Source organism: Zeus faber, assembly GCF_960531495.2.
Source record: "Zeus faber genome assembly, chromosome: 7".
Lineage (NCBI taxonomy): Eukaryota > Metazoa > Chordata > Actinopteri > Zeiformes > Zeidae > Zeus > Zeus faber.
In genome coordinates, this window is record NC_137203.1 from 14,609,755 (window position 1) to 14,624,348 (window position 14,594).

Here is a 14,594-nt window from a genome sequence, read left to right on the forward strand (position 1 = left end):
GGAATGGAATGGAATGGAACACATTTAGCTGGAGGTGGGAACAACCGGGTCGGAATTGCCGATTTCCTACTGCCAGTGGAACGCAGCGTGAGTATGAGTGGCCAGTGGGGCTGAGGTGAAGGGAACAGAACAGGAGGTCAATGACCGTGCCCACGACTACTGTCTTAAGCAGCTGAATTCCATTTAAATGAGATAAATCAGTAACAAATGAATTGCTCAGTATTTAATACAAAAAAATTTCAAACCGCACAGCAGAAGGATATAAATTAGTCTTGAAAAGCCGATATGGACAAATTTTACAAACTAAATGCATAAGAATCACATTGATGTTCTGTAGGTGCATTTAAAATGCTGACCAGTTTGACCTCTGTGTTATATCGTGATATGATATTGTTTTAAATACACGCAGCAGTATTCTAATCGTCCGTTTAGATCACACACAAAAAGATAAGTGCTGATAAGTCTGGGGGTTAAAAACGGAAGCTCTAATGTTTAAACGGCACTTTTTCCTTTTATCCTGACCTCGCACTTCCGCATAGAGACCTCACCTCCTGTCAAACAGCAGAAGTATCATTCCACTGTCAAAGACACCATTTAATATTCCTCCACTAAACCCGGAAAAAACCCCAATGGTTTTGTATATTCTATTGCCTCAACCTATTGTAAACATTGGCAGCATTAACAGAAAGGGCAGAAATGAGAAAACAATGCACGCATCATTTTTTCTCTTGAAATCGAAGCATATTCAAGAGAGCAGTCCTGTGGGGGTGGTCTGTGCTCTACAAGCAAGAAGGATAATGAGGAGAGGACAGACTGGAGGCTCTCAATTTGGGCGCTGAAAGCGCACGCGTGCTCTTTTTCAACGTTACCCTTCAATCAACATAAAGGCACCGTTGCGACTGCGCAATCACTGTTTTCTGGACATTTCCAAGGAGTCCTCCAGCATCGACAGCGACTCTGTGCTGGCCTTCGCTGCCAAGTGGCGCCCCCGCGCGGCGGACCGGGAGAACCGCAGATCCGCGGGCGAGACCTCTCTCAGTCCTCTGCGGGACAAACGGATTGTCTTGACCTCCGTCCCCTCCACAGCGTGTCCATCCCCCGATCCGTTCCTCCCCTGGATCTGCGCGTGCGCTCGGTCCTTCGCGGACGTCCTCGCCTTTCTGTGCGTTCGGAGGTTGAAGGGGGACGAGGGACGGGGCCCGTGTTCCTCTCCGAGTATCTGATTGTTTGTTTGCCTGGTGTGCATCTTCATCCACGTGGGGTCGCCGCGTGTCGGAGTGTCTGTCGCATGGCAATCGTTTGCCTTTGTGTTAAGCTGCACGTGGTGTCTCGGCGAGTTGTTTTCCGGGTGTGATGGCGGAGCAGCAAGCTGTTGCGTGGGCTCCGGGGAGCCGCTGAGCAGCTCCTTCAGTTTCTTCTTCAGTTGTCGGCTGGAGCTCTTGTAGAAAAACAAGTCCTTCTCAAGCTGCTGCATTCTGGCGTGGACGGCCTGCTCAGGCTCCCCTGCGCTGCCTTCTACACACACGCACACATCCACCCACCCACGCACGCACGCACACACACACATCACATCGAGGCATCGGTAGTTAGAATATCTTAAATTTGACCAACACTGGCCTTTCTAAATCCCCCCCCGCCCCCACCCACAGCCTCCTTACCCTCCAGATGCTGCAGCAGGAGCTGGATGGTGGTCTGGTTCTCTCGGTGTTGCTGAGTGAGCCTCTGGTCGGCGTCCAGGACCACGCGCTGCAGGGCGGCCTCCATTTTCCTGACCGTCTTCTCCTGCTCTACGCCGCGGAGCCGCAGCTCCTCGCAACACAGGCGCAAGCGGCGCTCCTCCTCACGGAGACGAACCACCTGGCGAGGAGAGAGAGAGAGAGAGAGAGAGAGAGTGGGGGTAGGTAGGGGGGCAAATCCAGATCACCAAAACAGAAGGAAACAGATCGTAAGCAACAGATTGGCAAACATGGCGGGGCCTTTGCTTTAAAGGTTATAGTCACAGTGGTATCCCTTCTTGTATCAACGCCCGTGCAGGAGATTTATTGCAAAATGACATGAAGACCACCATTCTGCCCGATGTGGAAAAAGTGAGGCTGCAAGCGAGTAGAGGATGTGGCTGCCCAAAAAGCAAACAAAGATGAAACAGAATTGGAGAAATATATTTTCTCCAGCTGCTGTTATGAGTCACAAAGGAATAGCAACTGGAGAGGGAAGAAGGGGAGAGGGAGGAAGCTAGGAAGGAAAATTGTAAAAGCAAAAAAAGCTGAAAGGGGAGAGACTGTGTTGATGTCCTGGTCGGACCATGGTGGACTAGTCGAAGAATGACAAATGATTGAAAGACTTTTAAGGCCAAATACAGACTTGACAGATGGAGACCAACACTCAACTGGAAAGGCAAAAGGAAAAGAGGAGGGTAACTTTAATGGAGTGACCCAAAGAGTTGAGATTTGAATTGAAAACCACACCATGGATTATTATTTTGAGCAGTAACTTGGCACCACATTGTGTTTAAAACGGTTCAAATTGATTGTTATGTCTTTACTACAGTAATGATGAGAAGGGATGATGTATAGAGTGAGGGAGGGTGTAAGGGAGAAAGAAAAATAGAACTTAAGTTCGGCAGAGAGAAGGAGTGGTCAACGTGTGTGTGTGTGTGTGTGTGTGTGTGTGTGTGTGTGTGTGTGTGTGTGTGTGTGTGTGTGTGTGTGTGTGTGTGTGTGTGTGTGTGTGTGTGTGTGTGTCTGTGTCTGTGTGTGTGTGTGTGTGTCAGCAAACCTTGTTGAAGTACATGACTAGTAAATCGGTGGACTCTGCCAGTGAGAGTTTCCTCAGTTTGCTGGTGACGTCACAGAGCTCTGCAGGCTTGGTGCTGTCGCTCTGACAGGAGGAGGAGCCTCGTGTCAGCTGCTGCTGTTTATCTCGTATGGACTGGTTCTTAAACTCCAGAGCAGCATCCAGAGCTTCTAGAGCCTCCTCCATCTGGAGCAGGGACTGTTCCTCCTGGAAATGAAAAAAACATTAATTCATTATTATTTATTATTTTTTTATCAATTATTATCATTGTTGTTATTATTATTATTGTTGTTATTATAATTATTAGCCGACAAATTATTATTATTATTAATAACTGTTATTACAATTAAACAATATTTATTATTATTGGTAATGAGAGATTAGAAGAAGTAGTAGTATCTTACCTCAAATTACATGACAATTATAAAGTTGTGCAAATCTTTTTTATTTTTCTGTTATTTTGATTATTTCAGAATTAATTGCCGGTTCTATTAATAATGACCCGCAGCGGTGGGCTACCTCCTCATATCGCTCCGCCTACATGCTGATGCTGACACTAGCTAATGGCGGCATCTTGTGACGAAACATAGAAACTACAATGGAAGATGTGACATTAATTCAGAGGTCAATATCAACATCCCCAACGTCCCATTCACAATGTCTCATTTCACAATTAGTGCAAATAAACATCAAATGTGATTTACTTTATTTCCAATCACCATGCCTGGGGTTATTTTGCGATAATGACGAGTTGACTGCACATTATCACTTATGTAGACAAGAACTGGCCTGCAACATACAAATTAAGTCTTTCATTTAACAAATTTGTTTAATTCCATTTAGTTAACAAGCCGTTGCTTTCTTTCCTGTCTCAGGTGGAACAGGTTCATCTCTCTTCTTCAACCTTCCTCGGTACATGTTCCCAATTATATTACGTTATCTGAGGTCTGTGACATCCACCGAGGGAGGCCGAAACTCTTCTCCTAATATTTTTTAGAAGATCCTGAAAGCCATGAATGGACGTGCGCGCATGCGCGCGCACACACACACACACACACACACACACACACACACACACACACACACACACACACACACACACACACACACACACACACACACACACACACACACACCCCTCTCCTCTGACCTGCGCAGTCAGCTTGGTCCCATCTTGAAGCTGAGCCTCCAGAGCATTTCTCCGGTGTCGGAGAGCGTCCCTCTCCTCCTCCAGCTCGTCGGGGCTGGCTCCTCCAGGCCTCTCCGCCCGGCCACCGCCCTCCAGCAGCTCCTCCAGGGACGCCAGGCGCACAGAGACTCGCAGAAGATCCTGGCTCAGCACCTGGGCGAAGGGGACACACGCACACAAGCAGGGATTTTGAGCAAAATCGAATCGCTAATGCGTTATGCCCCCAAAAAACCTTTTGGTCAAATGTTTCTGATGATGATAACTTGAAAGGAATTGAACTTCATTTAAACTTTAATCTGAACATTTGTTGACTTTTTAGAATGTCCGAGGAAGTCTAGTCAAGAGATATCTATTATATCTCGAACACTGTGCATTGTGTTACACACATACACACAGACAGACAGACAGACAGACAGACACACACAAATAGAAGGATGCACTCATTTTTCCAGGGGCAAAAAAAACGCATTTTTCTGTGAGAACCACAATACATTATTGTTAATAAGGTGGTAAACTGAATTGTTGATACAGATGTCTATTGTTTTAATTTTTTAGGTCTACTGTAAATTGACAAATCTTCACAATTCTTTAGTAAATTTAAGGTTTATTTGTATATTGCCAATTATTATTTATGTATTATTATTATTATTGCCTTCTCCTGCGCCTTTTTCTGCACTCCTTTTCTAGTTTCCCCCTGGGGATGAATAAAGTATCCATCCATCCATCCATCCATCCATCTATCCATCCACCCATTCCTCCATCCCTCCATCCATCCATCCGACCTGGCTGGAGCGCAGCCTCTTGCTCTCCAGTGAGCTGCGCTGCTGTAGACATGCGTCCCTGCGCTGCAGCGTCTCCTTCCTCCTCCTCTTCTCCTCCTCCAGCTCTCGCAGAGCGGCTCTTCTCCGCATCGCCTGCTGTTCCTCAGCCCCCAGCCAGCCGCCGCCCTTTAATGAGGAGAAGCACAAAGAATGACTAAAGAAGAGACGCATTCTAGAACATGGGTAAAGGGATTGAAAGAAGAAGAAAGGCAAGGGATTTAAAGTCAGGAGAGGTGCGAGCGAGAGAACGTGAGAACACTTCAAAATGTGTGTCTGAAATGATTTAATGCTTTACCTCCTCTTTGCAGTCTTCACACGGCTGACTTTGGTGGAAAGTTGTGTCGTCTGTTTCACACTCCTTTGAACAACAGAGCACAATTACGGACAATTACATCTCAACTTGACAATATCATCCATCAAAAGATACAATTCCTCACGCAACAAACAAGAGTGAATTATTTTGAATTCAATGACAAAACAGGTCAATTTCTATGCGATAAGAGAAAAAAACACTTATTACAGCCATCAAAGATCCACAGGGTATGGGCAAGACATCAATTACATATACAGAGACTTTTATAATAAGCTATATCACTCAGATAAAGAATCAAATATATCAAACATTAACTCATTCCTCGAGCCACTTACTCTATTGAACTCAGGAAAGGATTTAAAGATTATTAATAAAACGCTAACCAACAGAATTTAAAAAGTAATTCCATTTATAATTGACCCAGACCAACCGGGCTTTGTCAAGGACACTCATCCAGCAACATGCGCCATTTATTCAGTCTGATCAGCATATCTCAAAGGAACAAAAATACTGATATTGTTTCCTTAGATGCCGAAAAAGCACTTGACAGTGTTAATTGGACAAATCCCTTATATCTCCACCCTCAACAAATTTGGCTTTGGACTGTCACTCATTCAATGGATTACAATTCTGTAAAACTCTACATCTGATTCTGTCATCACCAATGGTTACACTTTACAGCATTTCACTCTAGAACGCAGCTCAAGACAAGGATGTCCACTCTCTCCTTCACTATTTGACATCTTTATTGAACCCCTCGCAGCGGTCATCCGTCAAAACAGTAACATCATTGCCATACAAACAAGAAACTCAATCACAAAATCAGTTTGTATGCAAACAATATTTTGTTGTATTTACGGAACCCAATATCATCCCTAGTGAAGTGTTCAATCTTATATCTTCATTTTCAATTTTCATATTCAATAAACTGGACTAAAACCACGGTTATTACCACTTACCCCACTTACCAGTGGGGAAGACTGGAATGATGTAACCCAGAAACTTCCCTTAACCATCACAACAGGCAACATTAGATACCTTGGTATTGAGATCTCCACCAATCTGTCAATTTTTTTTACCCTTTACTTTTCTCCTTTGCTTAAATCCACTGAAGATGTCACTCAATGGAACAACCTACCCATCTCACTAATTGGTAGGATGGCAGCAGTGAGAATTAATATACTACCAAAAATAAACTATACTGTATATTTCCAATGACCCCAGTGCAGTACATTGGTTTAATACTCTAGAAAATAATAAATTGTAATGGAACTACAAGAAACAGAGAATTAAAGTAGAACCACTACAGAACAACAAAGACCGTTGAGGCCTAGCAGCCCCAAACTTCAGATTCTACTATATAGTGAACCAGCTTCAATTTATAATTAAATGGTTATAACCAGAGCAACAACTGGACCATGGATGGCGAGACATTGACCAAACAGAATGTCAGGATTTATCAATATCTGATGTCCTATTCCTTACTGAATTAAGAAGGAAACATAATTGCTTTAAAAACCATTCATCGCAACCCTGTCAGCCTGGTGGAAATTCCCCAAACTCTTAAAACTATCATCAAACAAATTCACTCCAATCTGGCTCAACCCGCATTTTCTGGTTAAACACAGACCAATCAGGTCTGTTTTTGAGTTTCTGTGTTTCAGGTCTTGGAAAAGGCAAGGAATTACCCATCTGGAACACATTTTTGAAAACAATTTACTTATATCCTTTCCAACCTTAACCCTTTAAAATACCTTATAGGGAATATCGGTGGCCAGAGCTTCCTGCAATTCCTTCAACTACAGCAGCCTCTAAAAGTTAAAAAGAAATTAACAAACAACATCCTACAACCACCTCTAATGATTGAACATCTTACTCATATAGGTAATTTAAAAAATCAATTTTCCAAAATATACAAACTTTTTATAAAAACAGATGACATTTTATCTTTATCTACCATGGAATGGGAAAGAGACCTTGCTGTTTCCACCGATAAAGCTGTGGAAGCTTATTTGCAAAACACCTTTTCTATGACCCGCAATTCCAAAATGCAACTCATTTATTATAGAATTCTGCCGAGAGGTCATATCACCCAACACAAAATGTTCAAAATGGGTTTTGTGGATAAAGATGTTTGCTCTCACTGTTCGCTTAATACCAGAGATGACTACTTTCATGCCGCCTGGCTCTGCCCACCTATCCTAGCATTCTGGACCAACATCACCAAGAAGCTATCAACCCTTCTGGGTCACAGCATTTAAGTCTCCCCGACTGTATGTCTCCTTGGTGACCTCTCTTCAGTTGACCCACCACTTGAACACCACCAACCCATTTTGATCGCCTTAACAACACCGCTGTTGTTGCCCGCCCCGTGGGTAGGGTGGTGGGGATTGCATGTCCTTCTGCGTCCATGTGGCCACTGCCTGGCCTGCTGCGTCCCTGCATTGATCTGGTTGTTCGCCTATCTCTCCCAGTGCCAAAACTCATAATCAGCACATACACCACACAAGAGGCCTAGGGTTTGTGGGACGGGTGAGGTGCGAGCTATGTGGGAAGGGAAGTGGCGGGCGGCTGCGATCTTGCCCATCACGCTCCTGCCCCAACGTGCTTCTTGTCTGTCCCGATACATTAATACCACTCATATTAGCTGAGAACACATACACACCCACACACATCTTACTCCGAACAACACTCCACCAGACCAGGGTCTGCGGGACAGGAGGGTTGTGAGTGATTCGGGTTTGACTTGCTTGGAGTACTCGCACCCCCACACCCTGCAATTTTAACTGCAATTGCCAATTGCCGGTGTGCACACATTGAGCACTGGGGTTTTCCGGGGTGGCGGGGCGCTGGTGGCATAGTGTGGGGGCGCGGATGGCCCGGGGGGGCGGCCGGATGGGTCCCCTGCCGGCTGGCTTGAGTCCTGGTGGCTTGCGCCTGGTTGTTTCTGCCATGCCGCGACCTGGCGGGGCTGCAGAGAGCGCCGCCGGGTGCCTTGCGTGGCCCCTGGGAGGCCGCTTGCTGTTGTAGGTGTGGGTTGGGTTCAGGGGACTAATGTTGGAGGGCCCATATATCTAGCAGCCTGCTGGCGTTGGCAGGGGGGGAGGGCTGACATCCGGGTGCCCTGCACTGAGCACACTCGGCTATATGGATGGGCGCTATGCTCCTCGGGTCCGGGTGTGGGGGTTGCTCCGCGGGCTTCCAGCTTCTCTGGGAGCTGGGGGGTCTTCTGCCGGCGGAGTCCTGCAGCCGTACAGACACCCCATGGCTACAGGACTCGGGGGTGGCTTCAGGGCCTTTTCCACTGCTTGGAAGGCCAATGATATAATACCGACCTTATACATCAAAACCAGTTGGGATAAATCCTGTACACTCACCCGTGGACACTTCACACACACGCACGCACGCGCACACACACACACACACACACACACACACACAGGTGATCTCATCACAGGCGTGCTCCACTGGCAACTGCTTTGATCACACCCCAACACCCTCCTGGTTACATCCCTTGCCTTTTCTTCCTCATTTACTGCCATAACTATGACAGGAAGAGGCCATGTGCCCAATTGCTGTTCCAGTTTTCCTGGACCTGATTAACTCTGTTTTTTTCGATACATGTTGTCATCCCATGTTTATGTTTTTCCGTGTACATGTTGTGGTCGGGTTCTATGTTTATTTGTCTCACCTGTGGGGATTCTTGGAGTAGTGATTAGTTTTTTATAGACCCAAACATGGTAAAATAGTTCACCAAAGAGGGGGATTGGTGCTGGTTCTCTACAACTGTGCTCTTGTCATTCTGCAGGTCGTCCACAGGACAGAGTTATTGCAGCAGTTCTTCATGAATTAAGTATTAATAAAGAGTTGCATTGCAGGTTGAGAAGTTGAACTCTACTTGCAGACTAACCCGGTCCTAGATGCAATAGCACAAGTACTCGTATTGTATGCACAGCATGCTCACAGCACAGGTTAAATAATAAAAAGAACAAAAGAGTACAAAAATACTTTAATTCAAGAGAATTTGAACAGTGGATGTATGTATGCCACTCAGCATCCACTGCAGCCTGCTCATCGTGGTCGTTCCTCCTTCTGTGGCCCCTTCTCAAGGTTCCTCACATTTTTTCCCCAAGGGGTTTTCCTTGCCCGGATGGGGTTAAGACTAGGGGATGCTGTTGATTTCTATGTGAAATGTGGGCTTGTGATTGACACTGTACTGTGAAAGTTTGACTTGACAAAGTTGTTTATTTATTTTGCAATTCTTTTAAAGTCTTAATTGTGGTATATATATAGAAATATATGTGTGTGTGTGTGTGTGTGTGTGTGTGTGTGTGTGTGTGTGTGTGTGTGTGTGTGTGTGTGTGTGTGTGTGTGTGTGTGTATGTGTGTATGTGTGTGTGCGCGCATGTGCGTGTGTGTGCACGACAAACCTTGTTTTGCTCTAGTTCCGTGTGGCTCTCCTGCAGGAGGCCGCTCTGGAGCCGTGCTCTCTGCAGAACCATGTGTTGCAGACTCTGGAGCAGCTCCGCTCTGGCCTGCTGGCTCTGCAGGGACAGCCTGGCCAGCGTGCCGCCACCTCGACGTCGGTCGACCGCTTGGGCATGTTTGCCTGGATAGGGGTTCATTCGTTTTGGTGAAAAAGAAAGTTAATCATTTGAAAAAGGGATTTTGCTTTCTTCAAAATGGAATACACACAAATAAGACCATGTGATTATTATCATGTTGTCAGTGTCTGGCATGCGTATTCAATTTGACAAACTCACCAGTTTTGTCAAGCTCTTTAAGTAGCTCCTCCTTCATGCGGATGCTGACTGAGAGCTCCTGGATCCGTCTCTGAACGGCGCTGGCCCCTGACTTCCTTAGGTCTGGTTGTGTTCCGCGGCTCTCCCGAGACCCTGCAAGTGAGCACGCGGTGTCACTGTAGATAAAGTATGTCGGGGATAAAGTATTTTGGTTTCACTGTCGGGAAATAAAATGAATCTAATATTACGGTTGGACGCGGGGCAGAGAACAAAACGTAATCAGGATCTGAACGGCTACCTTTGGTTGGCTGGGACTGAGGGAACTGGATTTCACTCTTGGATTTCACTTCGTCCTCCTGGTTCGGTCCAGAGCTGGTCTGCTTTTGGCTTTGTAGCCACTTCTGCCGGTTGGTCCATGTGCGGTTCAAAGAACGCCTGTTGTATGTTGTATATTAATTATTCATTATTAAGAAAATTATAAAGGTAAATCATTTAGAATCATTTTTAATTGATAAAAATGATCTTTTGTTTTCACTCTCTGACTGACTCGACGGCAACAAAAAGCTAAGTGTGTTAATACAATTCCATTTTTAAAGAATTGATTATAACAACATTTCCAATGATTACATTTAGAAAAAAGTGATACACGAAAGTTCATTTGGGGTACTTCCATCAAAAAAATGAAGCGTACAGATTACAATAGAATAACTGTTTGCATGCCCTTCAGGATGCACGGCCCCCCACCTGAACCCCGCTTGGCCCTCATCATGACCATCTTGTTCATCATCATCATCATCATCGTCGTCGTCGTCCGGATCCTCTCGCTCCTCCTCTCGCCTCTCCTCCCGCTCCTCCGGCTCTCCACCGGACGGGCGGTACACCTCGTCTTTCTCCTCGATCTCCGCCAGCAGGAGATGGCCGCGCATCTTGAAGGAGGCGATGACTCTTTCCAGTGAGTGCGCCGGGGGACTCGAATGGATCTACACACAACACACACGGACGCAGCCGGCCCCCCACCCCCAAAAGAAGGACACGGAATTACCTTCCTGTTGAGCTTTGAACGGAAGGGTCTCTCGCAAAGAGAGGCTCTGAATATGAGAACGCATAAATTGAAACAATTCATCTGATCGTTTGGACATTTGCAGCATGTTTTTTTTTTCAAGTTTAATTTTGAGTAAAATAAAATAAAAATAAAAAATAAAAGTGAATCAAAAAAAAAAAAAATGAATTAAAAAAAAGACTGTACCCTAACAGATTGTAATCTTTAAAGTGCTTACACGAAACCACCAGCAAACAAAAAAACAGTTGTTCATTGACAAGTCTCGTGTCACTTAAACTTTGAGACCTAACAGCCAAAAACACACGACACAACACAACACACACCTTCCTTTCAGGCCTCTGACCACAGTACTGGTCGATGAGCGGCACGCTGTGGGGTCGCCTCGAGGAGCTCCCCGCTGTCTCCGCTTCCGCCGATGTTGTCGAAGTCGTGAGCCCAGAAGTCGCGTGGACGCTGCGGAGACGTTTAATCAGAATCTGCTGGTCCACAAGCTGTTCAGTCTGAAAACACACACACGCACGCACACACACACACACACCAAACACAAAGTCAGTTTTCAGAGAACATTTAATCTAAGAACATAAAAATGACAATTATGACCCTGACTGAGGCATCTAATCCAATTATATTCGTTCCCATATTGTCCCCAAACATATACTGTCCTTTTCCCCACGTTATCATAGCATCCATCCCGTCCACAGAACTCTTTCGCTCCTCACCTGGATGCGTGTGCGTTCCCTCTCTTCCTCCAAGGCCCGAAGGTGTGTTCTGCTCTCTTTGAGTATTTCCTGCGTCTCCTGCTGTAGCCCCCTCAGAGCTTCGTTTTTCTGCTCTAGTTCCTGCTTGTCCATGACTAGAGCCTCCTGAGAGGGCAAGAACAAGTAACGTCGATAGAGAGAGATTCATTATATTTGGTTGAGCGTTCACGATCTGTATCTACCGACACCTGTGCCGGCCGAATTCAGAGTAAAAAATAGAAATATAGAAAATGATTCACTGAAAAAAACGATTGTGATGGGGTGATTTTTAGATTTGGGTTCCTTAGCTGTGATCCCCACCTGGCACTTGTTGAGTTCCCGTCTGAGCTGCAGTATGGTGAGGTGGTGGTGGTGGTGGTGGTGGGGCTCGTCCCCATCGATGCCCAGGGAGCCTTTTCCGTCGTTCGGATTTGAATGAGTGACAGCGTTGAATCTCTCCTGCCAGTCCCGCAGGCGCTGGCCGAGCGAGCCACTGGGGGCGGGCGTGGACATGTCCTCCATGAGCGCCGCAGCCTCGTGGGCTAGGAGGAGATACTGCGAGGCGTCCCGTTGGCTCGGCGCCGTCCCCTCCGGCTCGGACGGGGAGTCCGCGCCGTTGGGACGTTTGGCGCCGGCGTCCTCCTGCCTCCCCACCCCTTTCTCTGCCTTCTCCCTCTCCACCTCTCGCTCCTTCTCTCTCAGCACCTCTTTCAGCATCCGTACTTCCCCCTCCAGCTCTTCCACCCGGGCCGCACCAGGGTCCCAGGCTGCAGGGCAGGATTTGGCGGCGGCGCAGGAGGACATGGCCCTGGGACGGTTGCGTATGTGACGCGCCCTGTGGGCGAACTGCAGCACGCTGAGGGTCTCAGCCATGCTGTGGTGGGACGGACTCACGCACGCCACCATCAGGGTGTGGGCGGCGCCGCCGAGCGAGTCCCGGAGGAGGCGGGTGAGCTTGGCGTCTCTGTACGGCACGTGGGTGGTCGCGCTGCTGTTACCACGGTGACTTCGGCCTTGGTCGGACAGCACGCGGATGACGTTTCCCAGCGCCAGCAGGCCCGTGTTGATGTGGACGGACTCTTTCAGTCGCGTCCCGGTGTTGCCCGTTTTCCCGGCGCGTTCGGAGCCGGCCAGGTCCACCAGGTGGAGCTTGGAGGAGCTGAGAGAGCTTGTGCCCGAGCTGACGTCATGGCATCGCTGGGTGAGGTGGAGGGTAAGGATGGCATGGGAGCGACTGGAGCGCTCGTTCATGGCGGTGGTGCCGGTGTGGCGCAGGGCATTGCCTGCCTCCAGGATGCTGAGGAGCTCCTCGGCCGAGGAAACCACGGTCTCTTTGGCTCCCACCACCACTGGAAACACACACAAACACGAGCATATTTTGACAAGCGCACACTCTGCATAGTAATAAGTAGAACTAGACAGAATTCCTTCTTACCCATTACACACCTCTACTTATTCTATTATCTTCCTTATATGCACATAAACACGTCGATATGGTCTCATACAGTAAGTGAATAACCAAGCCAGAGGGTCGGAAACCTCTTGTGTGCCATTTATTACCCGTGTTTCCCCTATCGTCCTCCCTGATATGCATCTCTTTGGGATTGATGTGGAGCTCCAGAAGGTCTCGCAGCTCCTCCCTGTAGAGCTCCATGTACGAGACCCCCACAGTGGGCTCCACGCACCCACTGCTCTGCTTCTTTTCCCCCAGCAGGGAGAACACATCCTGGGCCACGCGTCCGATAATACCGCACTCTTCGTCCGGAAGGAATGCTGCAAGACAGAGGCGCACGGCAAGGACCAGCGTGAATGGACAGAGGAGCGTGCAGTCTGGGACTCTTTTGGGATTCTGTGCACTCCAGGAACAGTACCACAAAGTACCCGGGGATCCAAGTATATCCATTAAACAAAGGCCCTAACGCGAGGGGCCTCCACCTCAAATAATCTGGGGGCTACTGGCCAGGTTGACTCGATTTGCAGGCCAGATTCAACAATATATTATAAACATGTAGCGGGCCACAAAAGCATTGTTTCGCAGGCCAGATGTGGCCCCCGGGCCTGTGGTTTGAGACCCTGGCCATGCACCAAAAAATGCTTCCTGCTGACATTTTAGTCGACACTATTTATGAGTAGGGCTTTCCTTTTTAAGTTCAAAAGCCTATGATGAGAAATGTACTCTAGCTCCTGGACTTCATCGATCTGATAACGATCCGTTGTCAGATGATGTCAGAGGCCTGGGTCCGATGACGTCAGAGTCCGTTGTTTCCAAAACAAAGGTTGTTTTTTTTGTTTTATGCTTTCAAACCCCTTACCAACGTGTCCGCTCCCCAGGGTGTGCGTCTTCCCGGAGCCGGTCTGTCCGTAGGCCAGCACCGTGGCGTTGCGTCCCTCCACGAGGAACCGCACCAGCGGTTGGACGCACGCCTCGTACACTTCGTCCAGGCTGGCCGTGGGCCCGAACACGCTGTCGAAGTCGAAAGTCCTGTTGGTGCCGACCAGGACCCGCGGGTTGTCGGGGACCACACTGACACACACCCGGTGGTTGTGGAGAACCTCCCTGGGCAGCAGCGGCCGCACACGGACCGCCACCTGGACGCACACCTTGCTCATGGTCGGGGCATGAGCTCCGCAATGGAAACTAATGGAAAGTTTGACAGAAAAATGACTTGAAGAAAAAAAGAGCTGACGCCCTCCCGGCAGTATGTTAACATGTTGTTTCGATCATTTCATGCGTCGTATTTCTGTCTTTTCAGCTGAAGGTAAAGGAAGGTGACGGCCGATTCTGTTTCTCATCTGTTGTCACAAGGTTGCCATGGAAACCGCCGCCGCCATAACAGTTGCAGTCAAGGGTTTTATTTTTTTGTTTTTAACAAACGTTTTATTTAATACAAATCTTCGATTTTTTTAATCAAATTTTCACTCTTTCATTTTAAAAATAT

The 14,594-nt window shown here is 47.4% G+C and overlaps 1 protein-coding gene across 1 annotated transcript; it reads right to left on the reverse strand.

Moving 5' to 3' along the window:
* Positions 1 to 812: 812 nt before the first annotated feature.
* On the reverse strand, positions 813 to 14,265 carry LOC307232991 (kinesin-like protein KIF27; the record flags this gene model as incomplete). The annotated part of the gene is made up of 15 exons (XM_080004205.1): positions 813 to 1,515; positions 1,659 to 1,857; positions 2,776 to 3,000; positions 3,944 to 4,135; positions 4,765 to 4,929; positions 5,099 to 5,161; positions 9,547 to 9,725; positions 9,880 to 10,011; positions 10,157 to 10,293; positions 10,696 to 10,838; positions 11,270 to 11,371; positions 11,638 to 11,781; positions 11,977 to 13,004; positions 13,216 to 13,428; positions 13,968 to 14,265. The coding sequence occupies 15 exons, from the start codon at positions 14,263 to 14,265 to the stop codon at positions 908 to 910; spliced, it is 3,828 nt and encodes a 1,275-aa protein (XP_079860331.1). The 3' UTR covers positions 813 to 907.
* Between the last annotated feature and the right edge of the window lie 329 nt (positions 14,266 to 14,594).